The sequence below is a fragment of the Ursus arctos genome, unplaced genomic scaffold (assembly GCF_023065955.2).
Source record: "Ursus arctos isolate Adak ecotype North America unplaced genomic scaffold, UrsArc2.0 scaffold_4, whole genome shotgun sequence".
Classification (NCBI taxonomy): domain Eukaryota; kingdom Metazoa; phylum Chordata; class Mammalia; order Carnivora; family Ursidae; genus Ursus; species Ursus arctos.
Genome location: NW_026623056.1, coordinates 43,355,730 through 43,376,093, shown reverse-complemented (window position 1 = coordinate 43,376,093; position 20,364 = coordinate 43,355,730). Strand labels below are relative to the sequence as shown.

Below are 20,364 nucleotides of genomic sequence, written 5' to 3'. Positions count from 1 at the left end.
TTTTTATAGCCCTTAATTAGGAGTCGCTTCATTTGAAAACTAGAAGCAATCTTAAAGATCATTGAGTCTAAGCCCTTTGATTTACTTATAACCAGAAAGAGGAATTTAATGAAGAAGAACATGTCTTTTGACTCCCAAATACACTCTCATTCCTTTCCTGAAAGGGAGAAAAAATTTAAAATGCACATTTGGCCTAAGTCATTTATCAAAAATACTCATGTGTTAAAGATCTTTCTCGGGGCACCTGGGTGCCGTCTGCCTTTGGCTCAGGTCATGATCCCAGAGTCCTGGGATGAACCCCGAATCAGGCTCCTTGCTCAGTGGAGAGCCTGCTTCTCCCTCTGCCTGCTGCTCCTCCTGCTTGTGCTTGCGCTCTCTCACTCTCTCTCTCTCTCGCTAGCTCTCTGTCAAATAAATAAATAAAATCTTAAAAAATTAAAAAATTAAAAATTAAAAGTAAAAAAGTAAGAAAACTATTTCTCAAAAAATATTCAAACTTGAGTTTATAGAAAACATGAAATTGTTTTTATTTGGTAGACACAGTTCACACAAGCCAGATGTCTGCTTTTATGTCATTGCACTTTTACAAAAAATGCCAGCAGTGTGTCTGTTTTCTGGCCGGTTACTTCACATGCAGAACCTCTCTGGAGGACTGTTTCTGCTCTTAGCTGGCAAAGCCCAATATGAATTGTTGTGCTGCTCTCAGCATTAAATGCTAACATCCAAAATGTGATATGTATTAGCTCTTGTGAATTTTAAAGATACATTCTGCACAAACTTGATAAATGTAAGGCACTGGTGAACAATCAGAGGAATCGAAAAGGCTCTTAAGACCATATTTAAATGGTCTTTACTTAAAATGATATTGTTCTAGATGTTTTGTCTTTTAAACAGAAATCCCATGTCATGCAGAACGTGGTATCATAGTGTGTGCAGTGAGGTAGAAAGAATGAATAAGGTTGGAATTAGGAAGCGTGGGTGTCAGTCTCCAATCTGCCACTAAGGACAAATTGTGGGACAAATTGTGTTTAATCTCTCCAGGTTCACTCTCCACACGTGTACTAAGTGTGTATGTGATGCGTGTGTTTAGGCGTGGGGTGGATGATGGGGGGAGGGTAATACATCAACCTCAGATGTCATTCTCCTTCTCATACTTGCGTTATTACCGTGATTTGTTGAGTGGGTGGTGTGGTGCCAGAGGCAACCTTAGTCTGCAGCCCTAATTCTGCCCTTTAGGGGGCAGGAAAGTAAATCAATTTCAAGTCTTCCAGGCTAGTCCCTAGTCCCAGGGGTTTAATGGGAATAGAGTTACTATCGGTGATATTAATTTTATTTATTATTAATACATATGGATACGTTACAGACTTTGAAGAATGTACACTGAAAGCTGCATGTCTCTTGGTATAGAGTGCATATTCACTTGATGTGGCCAGGAAAAAAGGAGTCAGTTTGCGCATCAGAAATTACCAGTAATTTGAAGTGCCTTTTTTGGCTATTGATTTTCATACCATCCCCTATATTTCCTCGTTCGGGTGGGAACTGTGCACTTGGTGAATTATCTAGGCCCTTTACTTCATCCTCTCTCACATAATGGCTTGTTTAAACTTTACCTTGAAGAGTACACATAACAAGGACAGAAGATGAACGGTAATCAGGATAATGTTAACATGTGTCAGCCATCCCAGGCAAGGGTTAGACAGAAGTAGTTTGTAGCTGATGTCTATACTAGAAATGTTGGTGCCACTGAGGCGTTCAACTCAGTTTGCTATTCCTGACTTCAGTTAAAGGGGATGATTTCAAGTTCACTATGCTTTTTTTTTTACACCATCCTGAGTATATTTGGCTTGCAATTCTTTTTTTTCCCCAAAATATCAGAAATCTTTAGGTGCTTAGTAATCACATCTGCAGTTTAAATGCTAAGCTTATAATCTGTATTAAGTATTTTTCCCCATGCTTTTAAAATTCAAAATCACTAAACCATTTCTTGAAACTTTTGCAGATCATAAAAAAAGATTGCTTATCAGCCTAGAATTAAAGGTTAAATTTTCAGATAAACCAAGATGACTTGGATCTGCCACTGTGTTAATGTTTTTACTAAGTTATGGTGTCCTATGCTCATGCTTCAGTTGGAGGTTTCTAATTGTAATAAAAACGATGATGATAATTAATATTGCTTTATAGTTTCCAGAGGGCTTTCACAGTATTTTTTGTAGAACTGATCTTGGCAGGAGCCCCGGAGAACTCAGGAGGGCTTTTTAGCCCCCGAATACATGATAAGGAATTGAAGCCTGACCAACATAAGCAAGAAGAGAAGAAACCAGCACTCTTTCCACTAAAACACATTGGCTGCTTGCAGTTTCGATTTTTCAGGCATATCTGAGCCCTTATTTGGCTCAGATGTTGCAATTATAAGTGGTATCTTAAGAGGAAAAAAAAAAAAAAAAACAACTCAAACCTTAGACTGAGAATCTCCAGAAGATTAGTTCCTTTGCAGTATATAAATCTAATTACGGGGGAGAAAAATCTGGTTTATAGTAAGATTTTCAAACATGATCCACAACACTCAGAATAACCTTGATCTCTTTTCTCGAGTTCAAAATAGTTGCCATGTAACTTAAGCAAAGTCTCTTGGGATCTTAGATAAGGCTCATTCATTTGATTCTTTTTCCTATGTTGCATTCAGCTTCTGACTACATTTTCAGCTCAAGAGAGACCAACCAAAGGCAGTGAGATTCCAGATTTGGCTATAATAATTTCAGTGCAAGTTTGATTCCCCTGGTTGGAATGTGAATTCATGACTCTGGAGCACTCTAGTGGCCTCCTGGGGTTCAGTACAACCACAGTGCTGCTATCTCAAAAAATTTACCCCACATTTTGGGAGCAGGGTTTGGAAAACAAGACAGTCTCTTATTGCCACATTCCTAATGTTGCTCCAGAAGTGAGCTCACATTATCTCTCTCCGATGATACGCTCCAAGTGTGTTATGATGATCGTGAAATATAAAAACTAGCCCTGTGGACTTGTTTCGCAGTGCTTGGGTAGGTTTGTGTGCTCAATTACAAGCCGAAAGAGAAATGACTAATTTGTTTTTAGAGGACAAAAGCCTTTCTTTGCTCACATTTCCATTAGTTTGGCAGGGAGGGGAAGGGGGGGGAGGAAGGGAACTGGCTTGCTGTCTTGGTGCTCAGCTTCAGACTGCTTTTCTCCCTGAGCTTTTTCCATTTCCTGTCTCTCACCCCCAGGCCTTCCTTTGCTTTGCTAGCATTGCTGGACTCAGATCTGCTATTGCGTCCCAGACGGACCACTTCTTTGCCTTAGCCTTACCTGCCTTCCCCAGCTCTTCCGTCTTACAATAGGGTTCTCTCTCCATGCTGCCCCTGAAGGCTGTCATTGAACTTAGCCTCCAGACAGCACAGGATGTTCTGGGGATAGCTCCTGGGTCAAAGCATGGGGCAGACTCACGCTTACCTCCTCTTCCAAATTCCGGCAAGATCTCATTACATCCCTCTTTCAAATGTGGACAGTCTGCAGGCCCCATCATTACTTCGTGACCTGGCAGTATGTTTATAGGAGACAACATCCAGAGAGGTGGCCTGGCCTCCTTTGCAGTGATTTATGAGAATCTTCTATGTATTCTCACATTTTGCTCTTCCACTTGGTCTGCAACCTGATTTGCTCCTTCTCTGTCTCCCAATAGACCAACCTCTGGGACTTGATTGCTGGTGTCTGTTGGCCAGCCTGCTTCCACCGCCTGGCTCCTTGTCTGCTGGTTTCTGAGCTTTCCCTAGTCCCAGTCTGCTTTTAGGCCTTAACGCTGCCTCCCTTTTGCTATCCCTTTGCAGCCATCCCCTTTGCTTCTTACTGTGTTTTTACTAATTCATCTGGAACACACAGGAAACAGAGCAACCACTGAAAGGAAATGAAACCATTCGAAGACTTACCAAAGGCAAGAGAACCAACGGTCTTTGTCAAGGGAGTACTCTTCCCTCGCCTTGAGACTCCAGAACTGGCTGGAGGCTGGCTAGCACCCTGCTGCTGGGCTATGTAGCAAATGAAAAGAATTTGGGGGCTCATGGCTCCTTTAGAGCCAGTCTGGTCCAGCCTCCATCTTTACTCTGAGACCCGTGGTCCTGCAGTTAGTAAATTAAAAGTCAAGAGTAGAATCTAGGTCTCTCTGTGACTATCATTTCCGTCACCCCATGGTCTTTGTGTAGAAATCAGGTCATCTTTTCCTAACCCACTTGGCCTTTTCTTTGACCTCCTGGGTTCTTTCTTTCTGTAAGCAGTTCTTCTGATGTAATTCACCCTTCATCTTTGGAACCCTGCTGTACCCTTATTTCCATAAGTTCTAGATATTTCTAGGAAGTGGAAGGAGAAGAGGGAATAGGTTAGTGCTTTTTCTGGAAGAGCCATCTATAATTTTGTTTTCATACTGGAGAAGTGATTAAAATTCCCCCTGTAATCAGAAGGACAACTGTGAAGGATCTGGATAAGAAACTAGAAATTTTGAAGCTTGTGAATATCTAATAGATGTTATTTATGCTCATTGTAAACTCACATTCTGGCTTCTTTATACCTACTGGAGGCTTTGAATTTCAAGGCTAATGCAGAGTCATGAAACTTCTTTGGAGTGTTTCTTAACCAAATTAACTTTTATTTTACTGGCAGCTTTTATTGAAGTTTAAACTAAAAAAATCTTAAAATACATACCAGCACTGGCCTATGTTAAGCTAAATATCAAAGTATAAATACACCAAGACTGTTTCCTGGGTACAGATCTAAAATTTAAAAGGAGCCTTTTTCCTAATTTTTGATTACTTGTTTGAAAAGATACTTGGGAACATTGCCAAGTAGTTTCTTTTAAAGAACTATTATCTTAAGCCTGTCCCACAGAGCCCTCTATTATGCTATATTGAGGTAAGGCCAAGCCACAAATCACAGTATGATTTCTGCTTTACATCCTTTCTTTTGATGTAATTGAAATGATTTCCCACTTGTTTTGGAATAGAAAGCCTGGAATCAGTCTCTCAAGGGCAAGGATCTTAATGAATTCATAGCCCTCCTTTCCCAGGGATGTACCTAACCTCATTAAAAACCCAGATTAAAATATTTAAGTAAAGTTCATGCAAGTGTTTATACCAGCATGTGCATTTTTTCACACCCTGAGTTATTCTCGCTCTGTGCTCTTCCTCTTATTTTAGCTTTCTTTTCCTCCCGTGTGATATGCATTGTATTTTCAGTGTCTCCCTTCAGCTCTGCCTTCCCGTCAGCGCCTTCAGTTATCTTCCGGCTCAGTGTGCACCGGGTGGGCCACGTCAGACCTTGATTTCCCGAGCCACACTCCCCTCTCTGTCATAAACTATTTCTGTGCCTGTCTTAAGAGATTGGATGGTTTAAAAATGGAAAGATGCGTCTTTTCCTTGCTTAAAAGCCCTTAGGCCTCTGGAATAAAAAAAAAAAGAAGTCCCAATTACTAAACTTGACTGCATGTATATATTCTTAAATGCTGACTGCACTCCTATCTACATATACTTGTCTTACTTTTAAATTGCGGGTGGGGAGAGTGAACTCCCAAGGAAATGAGCATATAAGGAAAGATACAGGCATCCCCAGCCTGTTTGAACTGGGAGCAAGGTCTTGCGTGGCAAGCGTGCTCCTTACTGTTGACACAGTGACTCCTCAGATGGAAGTGTGTGCTGTTAAATGATTCATTGGTATTCACTTAGAATGAGGGTACCTAATACCTTTCCTGGAGCTGTGCTGGCCTGTGGTACTTCAGTAAATTACCGGACTGAGCACATTCACCTGGCCCTAGAATTCAGTGAATGGGAGAGTGTTCACTTATGTTCGGCATCACCAGTGTGGGTCAGGTCTTTGCTGAGCAGTCAGTATGCGTAAGAGGAGGTCAGGCCTCACCATTTGTGTTCCCATCAGTCCAACCTGGTGATTGAAAGCTAGTGTCCCAATGGTAACTATAAATTTAAGTAGTACATATTTAATCTCAGTGTCCTCAGAAGAAGAGAAACTTTTTTTTTTTAAGATTTTATTTATTTATTCGACAAAGATAGAGACAGCCAGCGAGAGAGGGAACACAAGCAGGGGGAGTGGGAGAGGAAGAAGCAGGCTCATAGCGGAGGAGCCCGATGTGGGGCTCGATCCCATAACACCGGGATCACACCCTGAGCCGAAGGCAGACGCCCAACCGCTGTGCCACCCAGGCGCCCCGAAGAGAAACTTCTTTTATTATCTTCCCCAGACCAGGTAGCCAAGAGGATCTTGGATAGGGACCCTGACCACCTGTAGAAATTATGGTCTGTTGGAACACAGTTCACTCAGATTTGCATACGCTATCTTCCCCACCAAACTGCAAGGTGCAAACACTTAGAAAATGTCTCTCCGATGGCCTCTTGGTTCAGTGTTCTGTTAAAAGAGAGCAAGGGTATCTGAATCCTCTATACCTAATTTATCAAAGCAAATATAAATAAGTATATTTGCTTAAAATTATGGGCACCATTTTATTTCTTTTTCCCATCAGTACTGTGACAACTGTAAATCTCAGTTCTCCATTCAGATGGGTCAGGCACTGAGAGATGTTTCTTTCCAAGAGCAATGTCGATGTCTTGTGTTTTTGTGTGTAACTATATATGATCTGTCCTATTTCAGCCATATTTTCAGAAGACAAAAACACCACAGAGCCTGCTCATAAGGTTAAAAATGCCCTATCCATTCCCAACACTCCAGAGCCAACAACAACACAAGAACCCTTGGTGGGCAGCCAAAAGAGAAAAGCAAGGAAAACCAAGATTACCCACCTTGTCAGGACAGCAGATGGACGGGTGTCACCAGCTGGAGGTACTTTGGGTAAGAAGAGGGAGCTTTACATGAGAGAGAACCAGAGCAAGGTGGTGACTGTCATGGCCACACTGGACAGCAAATGACCATAAGCCAACTGTGGATCCTCATTGAAAAATGGGTCTGTTCTGTGGGTTTGGCCACAGGAACATTTTCTTTCTCTGGATCTCCTTAAGAACGAGTTTTCCACAGGCTCCCAAATGTACAAAGCGTATACGTGTTAAAATCATAGCTCTTTTTCCAAGAGCATTCTTAGAAAGGAAAGGTAATTTTTAGGACTGTGTGTTTCTCCTTCTCTTTCTCAGCATGCACAAAAGCAGTCTTCATTAAGTAAATTCCCAGAGATCCTAGACTTTTAAAAATACTAGATGAATCAGTGTTTCTTCACGGTTCACTGTTCAAGTCACTACAAACCATATTATCAAGTATTTAAAACCATTGGATTAAGGAACCTTAGAAAGCATCCAGTACTTTCTAATAAGCTGATTCTCATCACCAAGGGAGCCTGAGAATGCTTCTGGATTTCTTGAGTTATCTGGACTGACCTTTAACCAAATCTTAACTGACAGTGAATTTCTCTATTTTCAGTCATGGCCTGTGGTCTGTTTGCTGTTCCTGGTGGCCTCCATAGCAGCAGAATTGCCCAAGGGGCCCAAGTTAAGGAGTGGGGTCAGAGAGTAACACTGAGCAGCCCCCTCAGATCTTGGGGTGCTACACCAACGGAGCATTAATGGTCTTCGCTATTGTTGCCTTTCTACCTTTCAGCACCCCCGGCACCTCATTCTCTCAGCTTTGAGGCGTCCCTCCCCCTGCCCTAATCCAGTTTTCAGAAAAAGATCACAGGTCCATAATGACTTCTATAAATAGCAAACATGTTTAGAGCAAAGGGGGGAAAAAAGAGTGAAAGACAAACCAAGAAACAGACTCTTAACTCTCAAGAACGAATTGATGCTTACCAGGGGGGATGTGGGTGGGGGGATGAGTTACAGAGGTGTTGGGGATTAAAGAGTACACTTACCCTAATGAAAAAAAATTATAAAATTAAAAACAATATTTAAATGAGTGTGTTTTGAATGTAGTATTTATAAATACCTGATTTAGGTTAATCTAATTGCAAGTAAAGATTCATTGCTGAGATAGATTAGGAAGACAATTAGTGAATTTGATACACATTTTGTGTTTAGCGTGTGTAGATTGTTAGAACTATAAAGCATATTAAATGCCCCCATTTTACCCTGTTATATAAGAGATGAAGCTCAGAGAGGTAGGATTTCATTTGTTAATACATTGACCTACTAGCACTAGATGAGGACTGGAGTCTAGTTTTCCTGATACTTAGTCCAGCAGGCCCCTTGCTCCTTCCCTTTCCACTCTGGGTTCTGTTCTGTGATTTTGATTTCATAAATTGCTATAGCATCATTTTCACTTACAGAAAGATTAAAAGATCTTAGAAATATTACTTTCATGTAGAGAAGCACATAGCACTCTCATATTCTAATATCTGACATTTACAGCCTTTATCAATGTCATTCTATATTCAAAACGTTTTAAAAACCATGATAAAGATTCCTCCTCCTTTATAATTGCCACATAATAAAGTATATTCATTTCCAACAGTATATTTTCATAGCATTTTAGCACTTCCTCGTAAATACCACACGGGCCTTCGTCTTCCTTCCAGTAGGTCTTCAGAACAAGAATAACAACTCAGGATCTTACTGGGATTGATTGATCTCATTGGGATTAGTTGAGGCCATCCTAAATGTTCGTGTCACAGCAAGCCGAATGCCCAAGTTGCCATAGCAGAGCATCCTACGGCTTCATCAGAAATGTTGGCTCAGTTGGGTGTTCAGGGGCCTTCTGCAGCATCCACAGGCCCCTTTGCAGAAGTCCCAACATTTTTATTTTGGTCAAAGCCCATTTTTTCCCTCTCACTCTGAGACTGACCTATTCTGTGACCTTGGATAAAACACAGCTTCTCTTCCACTTAGTTTCAGGGCATAACGCTGTCCATAGTTGCAACTGAGTTTGATAAAAGAGTTTTATTACCATGGGAGAAGAAAATCCGTAAAAGCCTTGGTATTCGATAGATGACAGGAGTGAACAAAGAATATTAGCTCATTTCGCATTGTCTGGCAAAGAGTTTCCTCTGTATCCCTTCTCTGGAGAGAACATAGTGATCCTCTTGTGATGAATTTCCCTTTCGTTACAGATGAGAAACCAAAGGAACAGCTGCTGAGGAGTCTCCCAAAAGTGACCGAGACAGGCTGCCATGACGAAGGCTCCCACAACCCCGAGGCCGCAGAGACGCGGAGCAGCACTCCGGAGATGCCGGCCGTGTCTGCGTTCTTCAGTCTCGCGGCGCTGGCAGAAGTGGCTGCCATGGAAAATGTGCACAGGTGAGTGGTGAGCACCAGGGTATTGGGGGTCCTGGTCAACCAACCTTACCTCCGTGTACAAACAGGGATAGGGAGAGCAACATGGAAGCCAAGTCCTATTTTCCGACAGGGCTTGTGGTATTTTTCACAATGCGTTGTGGTTCACAAGACTTGATTCAAGAGCAAGTCACGTCTTAATTAGCAGTGTGGGTAAATATAGGGAAATAGAGTCAGCCAAGTATCCCATTTTGAATCTGGTATTCTGTGACTAGACTTCATTTCCATAAAAAGCCTGGAAGAGCAGAGAAGCAGTATTATCTAACCATTAAGTGTGAGCTTCGAGGTCAGGCCTCAAACCTGGGTTTGAGCCCTGCATCCATCATCTGCAGACTATGAGGTCTTGAGCAAGATGCGTTATTCACCTCTCTACCCTCCAGTTTTTCTTCTGTGAAATGGGTGTAGGTAGCTCTCATTTCATAGCGATGTTAGGCGGAATGAGCCAATGCCCCAGTGCTGGCATGTGGCAAACGCCCCCTTGAGGACGGTGCTGGTGGTGGTGGTGATGCTGCTGGAAGAAAACGGTGGTGGGGAAGAAGCATCTTGTCAACTGCGTCCTGGAGGGCAGGAGGCTTGGGTGTGTCTTTGTCTGTTTGCTAGAAAGTCATTTATTTCTCCCAGCCTTGGTTTTCTCATCTTCCTGTGAGCATAATGATATCCCCAAAGAAGCACAGAGTCGTAAAGATCACATGGGATCATAGATCTTGAAGGCCTTTTGAACTCAGGAAAGCCTCACAGAAAGTATATTAAGTTCTGAGTGTATAATTGGGTATTCTGCTATTTCATGGACCCTTGGGGAAGGCAAAAGAGCCATTTGTAAATTTGAGTATTTCATACTTTTATTCAAGGTGGGTTACCCACAGATGAACTACTTTCCCAGACTTTCAGTCTTCAGTACGAGAGTTTTAGATCTAGCACAACTTCCATACCTGCCCGTTGGGCTTCACTCTCCTTTTCCACATCCATGTTTAGGAGGCCCTGACATAAGCTTTGTTTGCTTCTTGCTCTTTACCTATCATATTAGAGTTCTAGAACTTCATCACAAATCGCCTCTAGATAATTCCAAGAAGTCAAATTCCTTTTCATGTGTATACTGCAAGTGCCTAATAGCAAGTGAATGCTGACAGACATCGTTAAAATCTGCTCACGTCTCCGAAGGAGAGAACGCACACACAGTTCTCCACTCATGGGGCTTTACAGTCGAGTACAGACGACAGACCCCTACGCATGTGAGAAGATGAGCTACATGCCTGCATGTTCCTAAGTGCCCCATAAATTTTGGAAATAAGAGGCAATGTAAGAAGTCAGAGGGGATCATAATTCAGGGCTCAGCAAAGTCTATCACACAGCCCCCCTTGCTGCTGCCAGCATCACACCCCGGCTGTGCTGAGCAACCTTCCATGACTGCCAACTTGCAACAGCAGGAAGCCTCAGCAGACCTCTCCGCTCTCATCTCCACCACCCCGTCCTCGCTACCCTGCCATCGTGTGGCATCGCTCGCTGGCACCTAGCTAAGCCAGGTTCTTGGCTTTGCACATCCCCCCTCAGGCGAACTGCTGCCCCTCCTTCCGTCTCTACTCCTGCTTGCTTCTCTCGGTCTTCCTCCTGAAGTCCCTGCACTGTCTGTGTATACGCTCCGAGACCAGCTGCCACACTGGGTTGTAATTATTCACGGACACATCTGTCTCTTCCCAGTGTATTTTGAAAGCAGAGCCCTGGTTTTAATCCTCCTGTCCCCAGCTTCCTTAGCTCTTGGCACACCCATGGATGAATGAACAAGTGAATGGGTAGATGTGTAAATGACGTGTTCTTGAAGTATGTCCACCTAAGTTCACCGGCAGACATACAGAAAATGGTGTCAGCAAGGGTTCTTGTCTTTAAAACCTCTCATTAGAAAGATCAGTATTGGATCCTAGAATCTTACTATCAGTCACGCAAATGGTTAATGTTCTTAATTTCTAGAAAAACGGATCTCCCTGAAGACTCTTAGTTGTAATTTTTGCCCTTACCTGTTAGAGCAGAGCTCCCAGACTGCCCTCTACCTATGGGCTTCATGGAATTGTACCCGGCTTGCACAGCAGGTGCAATGGCTGCTTAGACATACCTGCGTTCATAATTTAGAGCGTGATCCGCAGAGTTAGGGGTAGAAATGTGTCACCTGCATTCTTGTCCTGAGACATCTTAACATCAGGTTCAGAAACCCAACATAGACAGTTTTGCAAAATGTAGGAAATAGGAAGTTGGAATGAACCTTTGTGGAGAGCCTGTTTATTTACTAGGGGTTTCATAAGGGGAAAGCTCATTAAATTTAGTCCTAAACTCAGCCCTGCCAGGTGGGTCTCTTTGAACCCTTTTTAACGATGTTGCAGACGATGAACTTGCCAGGAACGCACAGCCAAACTGAGTTAAGCTTTGCTCTAAGGTCTTTGAACTCCAGCGTCTTTGCCTTTGCTCCAACTCGCTTGCTGCTTGAGCAAGCCTCTCTCAGGTCCGAGGACGTCATGACGCATCTCGCTGCCACTTCCACTGGAGCCGGCCCCATCAGTTAGCTGCAGCCACATCAGGTCCCGCCTCCTCTGCTCTTTTCTGTGACTCACCTGGCTTCCACCCCAGTTTCTCTCTGTCCCTGTTGCTCTTTTTTGTATACTATACTTTTCCATCTTTCACTTTTTTCTTCTTAATGTTTCCTTTTTCACTAATTAAAATTCTTTCAGCTGTTCTAATATTGTTACAGGTTCAATCTTAAAGGTAAAAAAAAAAAGGCATTTTAATTTCATCTTTCTTGAACAAAGAGTTGAACATACTGAACAGTCGGTGCTCACAGCATCCCCACATGCATGAGCGGATTAATCCAGAGGTTTGGTTATAACACATGTTTTGTTTTTCTAAAATCCTGATATCTTAAGCTAAGTGATTATTGGATTCTGAAATCCCCAAATGTTGTGATTTATCTACACTATTTTTGTGTGTGTGCGTCAAGAGAAAGGAACTTGGGTATAGCGATGAACAAGATTCAATTTGAATTTTTAAGTAGCTCCTTTTGTTCTACGTAATCTGAAGAAGATACTGTGTTGAAAAGGTCAGGCCCCTGGAGGCCTGGCTGCTCATCAGAGATTTCCAGCACAGTGATGTGGGGACCACTGTGGGCCAGAGCCGTGAGCGGACGCTGTCTGATCTCTGGTAGGCCTGTGGGGAAGTGTCAAGGAGGTGTCCCATCCTATCTTTTTAGAAGGAGAAGCTCTGTAGAAATTACCAAGAATTTGAAGGGTTTCCTTATAACCGTGAAGTAAATTTTTTCCTACTCATTTACCAAAAGCTGAATGAAAAATCAGCTCACTCTGGTGTAGTTCCAATCCAAATGATGGGTATTTCTATGGATTTTCTAGTCGTGTCTGGAGTTCTGTCTTTGCATGTGTTGATTTGGCCCAAGTTGCTCAGATTTTCTCACACTCTAAAGTCAGTCGCTACTTGCCTTCTTCCCCTGCACGCTTGCTCTCCATGTGTCTGTGAGACTTTTCTTTCGTCTTTTCACTCATTTGTGCTAGAGTCACGGGTCCTCTGGTCTCAGGGGCCATTGCTTTAATTGGCCTTATGTTTTAAGTTGGGTTTATTCCTGTATTTTAGGAAATGAGCCTGGAGATGATCAATTAGTACAGGAGAGTTTTCCCCTTGGTCAGCTCAGCAAAGGACATGGTTCATATTTTAATGGATCAAGAGGAAGACTGTTGTCTTAGAACCACGGCCCTTGATTGAAAGTTCCCCACTTTTTAGGGAGTCGCCCCAAATCAGGTTCCACCTCTGCAAAATGGAGCTGGTGGTTTGGGGGTAGAGTATGTTGTTAAGTCATGTGAGGGGAACTGAGATTAGAAAATTTCAAAAAAGCAGCAGCCCTAAGAACAAAAACGGTTTCAGCTAAGTAGCATAAGTAACAAGTGAGCCTTTGGGCTTACATGATACTGGAAAGCTCTTACTGGTTACTCATCATCTTCTCCTCTTTCTGATACCGTACTCTCAAGTGGTTGACTTCTTTTGTCCTTCTCCTTGTTTTGCAGAGGTCAGAGGTCGACTCCGCTCACCCATGACGGACAGCCAAAAGAAATGCCACAGGCTCCTGTACTTATTTCCTGCGCTGACCAGTGAAGCGCCCTTTAATTGTAAAACATTGTGCTTTACCTACTACCCTAGCCTTGTCTTTACCGAGGGATGCTAGTGAGTCCGTGTGGTGGGAAATACAGACTGCGAACCAGTGCTCATTGCCCTGCACGGCCCAGATTCACTTGAAGCAGAAGTTAGCATCCTGGGCTGGTGTGTTCTTTTGGAACCCAGAGTCTTTGGGGGTGATGTTATCTGTCTGATAATGAGCAGAATGATCCTGGAGCTTTGCTTTCTATTGAAGGCTTTTGATGGTAATCGGTGGTGACTTGGTAAAAGGCTGCCTTTACTGTAGCTCACCCAGCGTCTCTTTTACCAACCAGAGAGTGTGAAACTAGTTTCGTATATTACCTAGTTATTCTTTCCAAACAAAAAAACAAAAAACAAACAAAAAACAAAAACTGACGCACTGCACTAGTTATTATTAGATATTCTTAGTCTTTTTTGTACATGGAGATTTAAGTTCTAAGATGGTTTATATAATAGGTATACCTACATTTATATTGTAGAATAATATTAAAAAGCCTGTTCCAGAGACTCCCAAGCAGCACGGACAGGCAGACGTACCATTGTTAGCGGTGTATGCTCGGCCTCGTGGTCCATATATTCTGCACTTTTATATTTGCCACCAGAGTGGTAGTTTGCTGGCAAAAAAAAAAAGAAAGAAAGAAAAAAGGAAAAAAAAAAGAAAGAAAATTAGAATTCTTACAAGCTGAATTTTTTTCTTAGCCTTGAGTGACCAAGAAGAATTTGCTTGGGGCACATTGTGGCAAATATTTTCCCAGAAGAGTCCTGCAGATTACAGATTACTGATGTTTTCATGCCTTGAGGATTCTTTTATTTTTACACAGGGGTCTAAGTGACCAATGGATCGTTCATACAAACAAAAAAAGAAAAATATTATTCAGAAGTGACCTTAGTATTACTTCACTATTCTGAACACATTGAAGGCACTCACTTCATGTGGACTTTGAGCTACAGACCTTTTCCATCCATCCCAGACCGACTGGACGGGTAGCAACTGCTATGCACAGCCTGATTGCCGCTGCAGGGTTTTAGAGCCATTTTGAGTTGTGTGTTGTGAAGGAGGTATGGAATAAATGATGAGGGAGGTATGCCTGACCAGGGTGGGAGTCTTAGTCATAGAGCCACCGCAAGTTTGTTTCCTTTTTGTGTTCTGTTGCTTTTGAACATAAAACCAACCATACGAATGCCAGTGCCAAGCAGATTACCTGGCTTATTAGAACATTCAACATATTGACTTAACCACCTGACATTCAGTGTCTTGTTTCCTAGCAACACATGCAAAGTGATACATCAAAATTAGTCGGAGGCTACCGATGTTACAGGGTATTTGTTCCATAGCACAAAGTGTATCCCCACTCTTGCATCGCAGCACAAACTACCAAATTTTAATTATTGGATTCCAGCAATAATTTTTATTGGTTTTCAAACTGGCGGAATTTTGATAGCGTTAGTTCGACTTTGAAGCTTTTGAATTAGATCTCTACATGGTGACAGTTTACAAGGTTTTATCTAGCTTTCTTATTTATACTTGACTCAATTGTAACGACGATTTTTTTTTTCTAATCTTAATCTGACCTAACAGCCATACAAAAAAAATGACTCTATTAGTACTGACTAGGTTTAGCTTTTCATAGTTGTAGATATTACTTCAGTTTTGGTGCTGGAAAATATGTACAACATACTAACAGAATTGAAAAAGAATATAGGGATTTGTTTGGTTTGTTTGTTGTTTTTTTTTTCTTCAAAGCAGATAAAGAGGGCAGCAGAGCATTGGAAAGGTGTCCTCAAAAATGCATAATCATTGTGGGCATGGAGGAAGAAGGAATTAGTAAGCTAGGTTAGTCAGAGGTTAAAGCTTAATCCCATTCACATAGAAATAAATCAGGCGAGCAGCCCCAGATTTTAGCGTAATATTTTTACTATGATGCTGTTTTATTAATATTTTCTAAACTTCAAAACACAAAGTGAATGTTTGAAAATTGCTGGGTCCCAATGTTGGTGGCTGTTGGAGTTTTTGGACCACTTGCTAGCAGTGATTTAAAAATTATAATTAGCTAAAAATCCAAAAAAAAAAAAAAAACCAACAACAAAAATTGTTTGGTGCAGAACATGCACCTTGACAATGGTACTAACTTGTTATTCTAGAGAACACGTTAGAATAGATCTATTTTTGCCAGAGCACACCCTCCTTCAGTCCTCCAGTTACATTTCACTAGATTTCCTTAAGAGATTGCTGTATATTCATGGGACCTTTTTTAAAAAGAAGCAAAACAGAAGATTACTTTTTTCTATGTGATTAATATCTTACTTGATCTGCTTTTCCTAAACCTCAGTGGCTTTTCCCTTAGGCAGGGGTGGGGTGGGAGGGCAATCTACTGGATATGACTGTTTTCAGATACTTTAAAAAAAAAAAAAAAAAAACCTTTTTGTAGAAATGCTTAATTTTTAAGCGGTTAGGCACTGAGAGTAGCAGAAATCCTGCAAAGCTTTATAGTCCTTTAGCCACTCGCCTTGTTGTTTCTCTGAGTGAAGTCTTGATTTCAATAATAGTGCTTTTCTCATGCCCTGAATCCGCTGGAGAGGGGTGTTGGTATTTTCAGGTAACAACATTTGTTAGCACAAATATTTCAGACCAACATGTAGTGCCCCCCCCATCATTTTCATTTCATTTCGCTCATTCTTTATATTTTGGAAAATCATATTGCTATGGTGTGTACCTTAATCTGCCAGCAAACACCATTGACACTAACATTTGTCCCACAAGCATCCTCAAGAGAAAAAGTTGTTGCACCTTATGTAAATCTCAAGCAAACCAAAATATGATGCTTTTCTGCTTTGTTTTATTCTAAATTGTTGTATCATATCTTTCTGAAAAACCATTCTGAATCTAGTTGAAATTATCGATATTTATGCTTTTAACCTTAATTTCTGGATTCAAACCTGTATATAAATCTTTTGAAAAAAATTGTCCTAGCCCTTCTCTGTGATGCCGAAGTGGATGATTTAGTCTCAGATGGAGACACAGTACTGTTCCAGTTTTCTTTAGCCTTTTATTTATTTAGTTATTCTGGGTATTTTCCTATGTAATTTTGAAGTGTGTAGAGTATATTATAGTAACTGAAGCCGCAGCTCTAAGAAGCTGAGTGAAAGAAAAAAATACTGTAAGACATCCTTCTTAAGTTTTTTATTTGTTTGGATAACTGTAATGAGATCAGGAAAAGGAAAAATGTCCCACAGCCACATTGACGATACAGGTTCTTATCCCCAAATTAGGTTAGTTCCCAGATTTTAGATCAAAATGTAATTCGTCAAAGCCCTTTTATAAGGATAAATCCTACTGTTGTAATTCTGACAGTCTTTTCCCCACAAGTACCAGAACTGTGTTCACTGAATTCTGTCAGATGAGCTTTCTACCAATGCCAGCTCAAAGCCATGCTGAAATCATTCCCACATTATCACTGATTCTAGTTCCTGCCATTAAAACTGCTGGAGAGGGGAAAAAAAAAAAAAAAGTGGTGGGACACTCTGAACAAAAGGAGCATCTGAACTGGTCCAGTTATTTATATTCCAACATGTGTATCCCCGTCACTTTCTTACCCAGTCAGATGCTACGCTGCCTAAGTCCTAGAAAGTTTTGTTTGCACTCTGCAGTCTTTGGCTCATCGTATGGAAAAGTTTGCACCTCTGTAAAATCTCAAGCAAATTATAAATTGATACAGAACCAGGAGTAAGCCGGAAACGGAATGAGACGTTTTGTTCATACGGTGTGGGGGTGGGGGGGGAAGGAGGGTGTCCGATGACTCTGTTCCAAGTTTGGCATTTGGCATTAATGTGAAGCAGTGGGACTGTGCTGCCTGCTGAACTACTGTACGAATCCCAAGCTTTCTGGAGACCGGAGGCTGGAGGCTGGCCTCCACAGAGCGGAGGGTAAGCGCCACCGCCTCGCTGGAGAGAAGGAAGGAAGTCCTGCAAGGCCTGGAACCACCCCTTTGGAAAGGGAGAGTCGGGAAGCTGTGGAGGAGACTCCCCTTCGACTGCACTGCTCCTTGGAGCCCTCACAGAAGGCCAATCCAACGGGCTACCTCGGCTTTCAGAGTTCCTCTCAGTAAGTCCCGTTTCCGAGCTTTGTCTTTTCTTGCTCCGACTTCAGTGCCACTGTTGCCCACTGCAGTGTTGTGACTTCCCAGGCCGCCTTCTCCAGAGAGAACAATGTATTGCTGAAAACGGGCAGTAGAAGCAAATGTCGTTACTACATCTGACCTATAAAGTATTCAGAGTGACTGCTAGGTGGAAATTACATCTTAGCTCTCCCCACATAGGACCTTGTTTTGCACCTTACAAAGAGTGTACTAATTGTTAATTAGCTGTTGCTTTTATTTATACAAGCATTCCCAAAGAACTAGATTTGGATTTTGTTTTTATTTGAGTTTTGGTATTTTTTTTTTAAATCATCTTACTTAGACTAACATCGTACTTATAATAACAAACAGTTGTTCAGTTTATCTTACCAGATACGTCTGGTGAAGTATTCAGGGTTTGATGGACTGCTTTGCTTTAGTGTGGAAGTGATAGCTAAGTTTATTATACTCCATATTAAATCACCTTGTCCTGTTCACTGGGGACGTTATTTTCTTTACATTTCAGATGAAAGAAGTGACAAAATAGTGAATAACAAGACAAATCTTTTTGACTCCCCTGATACACTTCCATCTGTTTGTGCTAGGCTTTCCTTAAAAAATAGAAGTACACATTTTCTTCACACCCAAGAAAGAGTTTCCTCTCCTGGCCAAATCTTATTTGTGGTGGTAGGATTTATGCTAATAAATTGAAAGAGGAAACCTTATATTAAGTTCTATGGCCACTGTTTCCTTGTTGCAGTCCGTGGTCAAAATTGGTCCTGCCCTCAAATCGATTTTTGTGCACAGAACTAGTTATCGTGAGCATTACTACTCCTTCCAAAGACCGCCCACTACCTTGGGCCAGAACCTGTTACTGAGTAAAAAGGACCTAATTCGATGCCTCCAAACCTTACCACCCGCACCGCAAATCATACCTCACAGGCTCTAACCTGAATCAGAGGCACGTGGGTTTCGAGAACCAACACTGCTGTCCCTTTGTGGCCCCCAGGGGCTGGCTCGTGTCCCCTGACACCTCACGTTAGTGCCTCAGCTGTGAGAGCAGCAGAACGGGGATGGGGCAGGTTTGTGACCTGGAGCTCAGCACATGTTCAACAACGTCCTTCTCATTTCCTTCGCACTAAACGGTCTCTTGCTCTCAGGAATTTGTCCAAAAAAAGAATAAAAACCACCTGAGATTCCATGTACCAGATTATGAACTTTTCTCAGAGGTTTGAATTGCTTACTTACACGTCATAAACTAACCACAGCTTCATTTGACCACCGGGTCTTAAGTCTGTTGACTGTTTCAGCATGACCGAATCGCTCATTTTTTTGCTTTCAGAAATTGGCTTGGTTCTCTTTAGAGTTGGTGTAAACATGCCATGTAATAAATGATTTCCACTTAATGGTACAACAGAATTATTGCTTTCTTAGATGTATGTGTAGTAAAAGTCAATATACACATTTATATAATTTCTTTCTTCAGAATCTTATACTTAATTTGATATTTCTAAAAATTGCACATGTAAGTCATGTGTATAACATGCTAAAGTACTTTAACTGTGATCTTAAAACTGAATAAAAATATTTAATAAAAATTTGAAATATTTTAAAGAGATTATTCAAACATATTTCTTGACGTTCACCCCCCTGGCCAGACAGTACGGTGCCTTCAGTAGACCCTATCTACCAACGATATTTTAGCTATTTCAGAATGTCAAATGCTGGTCTCCCCCAAACTGTTTGCCTGAGACTCCCCATGTTTGAGCAGCCTGGGCTGCTTTTCCCTCATGGGTGGAGTAGAAATCAGCCTGACAGAAGAAAGAAGATACGCTTCATTCTGCTGCTCAGGAGGACAGCCTCCTGGCAAACGTCGACCTGAACATACCAACTTCCCCCGAACTGTAATCAAACTATGGAAGTGATAACATTAAGACTATAACCTAGAGTATAAATTCAGACCTCAGTTTTGCTGAATACAATGTCCTGAACCTTAGAACCTCGGATATGTTCTTTCAATCCTTCAGAATAGCACACGCACGCACACTCACACAGTGTATAAATACAGGGTATAATGATACCACAGGCTTTGTGTTCAGACTTATTTCAAAGTCTGGTTCCACCCATTTATTATTGGATTTTTCAACCTCCCTGAACTCCACTTCACTTACTACATGATAGTGGTGATAATGCCTCCTCACACTTCTTCTAGAATGTAAAGGAAATACATATGAAAATGTTGACATAGCGCCTATAAGGGGAAAAAATGTTCATTAAATGATAATTGTTGATTTTCTCATTTTTATTCCAACTCGAAGGTTGGTATGTTTAAGTATCTTCCGAAGAGACCCTAACTATAGCTAGCTCCCTCTTTCAAATACACTCGTAAGGGCCTGATGCAGTAGGAGTGAGCTCCGTCAGGAGATGCAGTGGTGTAGGAGACCCAGAACACGCTACATTCACACGGGTAACTCACACTTGCGTGTGTTGTGCTGTAGGAATGCTCCGTAAAATCGGTCTGCCTGGTGAATTACATGTTCTAGGTCTCCAGCACGCTTTTTTGAATAACTGAGAATAAAATATCTTGTAGTGGGGTGGGGGGAGCTCCGTACCAAAGAGTGTAAGTTCCACTAGGCCAGAAGATGACAGGTCATGCGCACGTGTGCTGTGCTGGGTCTGCGTGGATTCCACGGTACGTCGGTCCTTTGCGGTAGAACATACAGTCTCTTGAGAGGAAAAGTAAAGTGGTTATCAGAGTGAGCTAAAAACCAATAACGCCG

General features: G+C 41.8%; 1 protein-coding gene across 24 annotated transcripts in view; it reads left to right on the top strand.

The window, feature by feature from the left end:
- BBX (BBX high mobility group box domain containing) overlaps positions 1-19,198 on the top strand; it is a 266,345-nt gene extending 247,147 nt beyond the window's left edge. For 14 of the 24 annotated variants that reach the window (XM_048215165.2, XM_044381783.3, XM_026492720.4 and 11 more), the window contains 3 exons: positions 6,664-6,861; positions 9,065-9,251; positions 13,340-19,198. In XM_048215165.2, the coding sequence (XP_048071122.1) occupies positions 6,664-6,861; positions 9,065-9,251; positions 13,340-13,427 (473 nt within the window). In that variant the 3' untranslated portion in view covers positions 13,428-19,198. The remainder of the gene's footprint in view (positions 1-6,663; positions 6,862-9,064; positions 9,252-13,339) is intronic. The other 10 variants (XM_048215168.2, XM_048215167.2, XM_026492771.4 and 7 more) reach the window with 4 other exon arrangements.
- Positions 19,199-20,364: the final 1,166 nt, after the last annotated feature.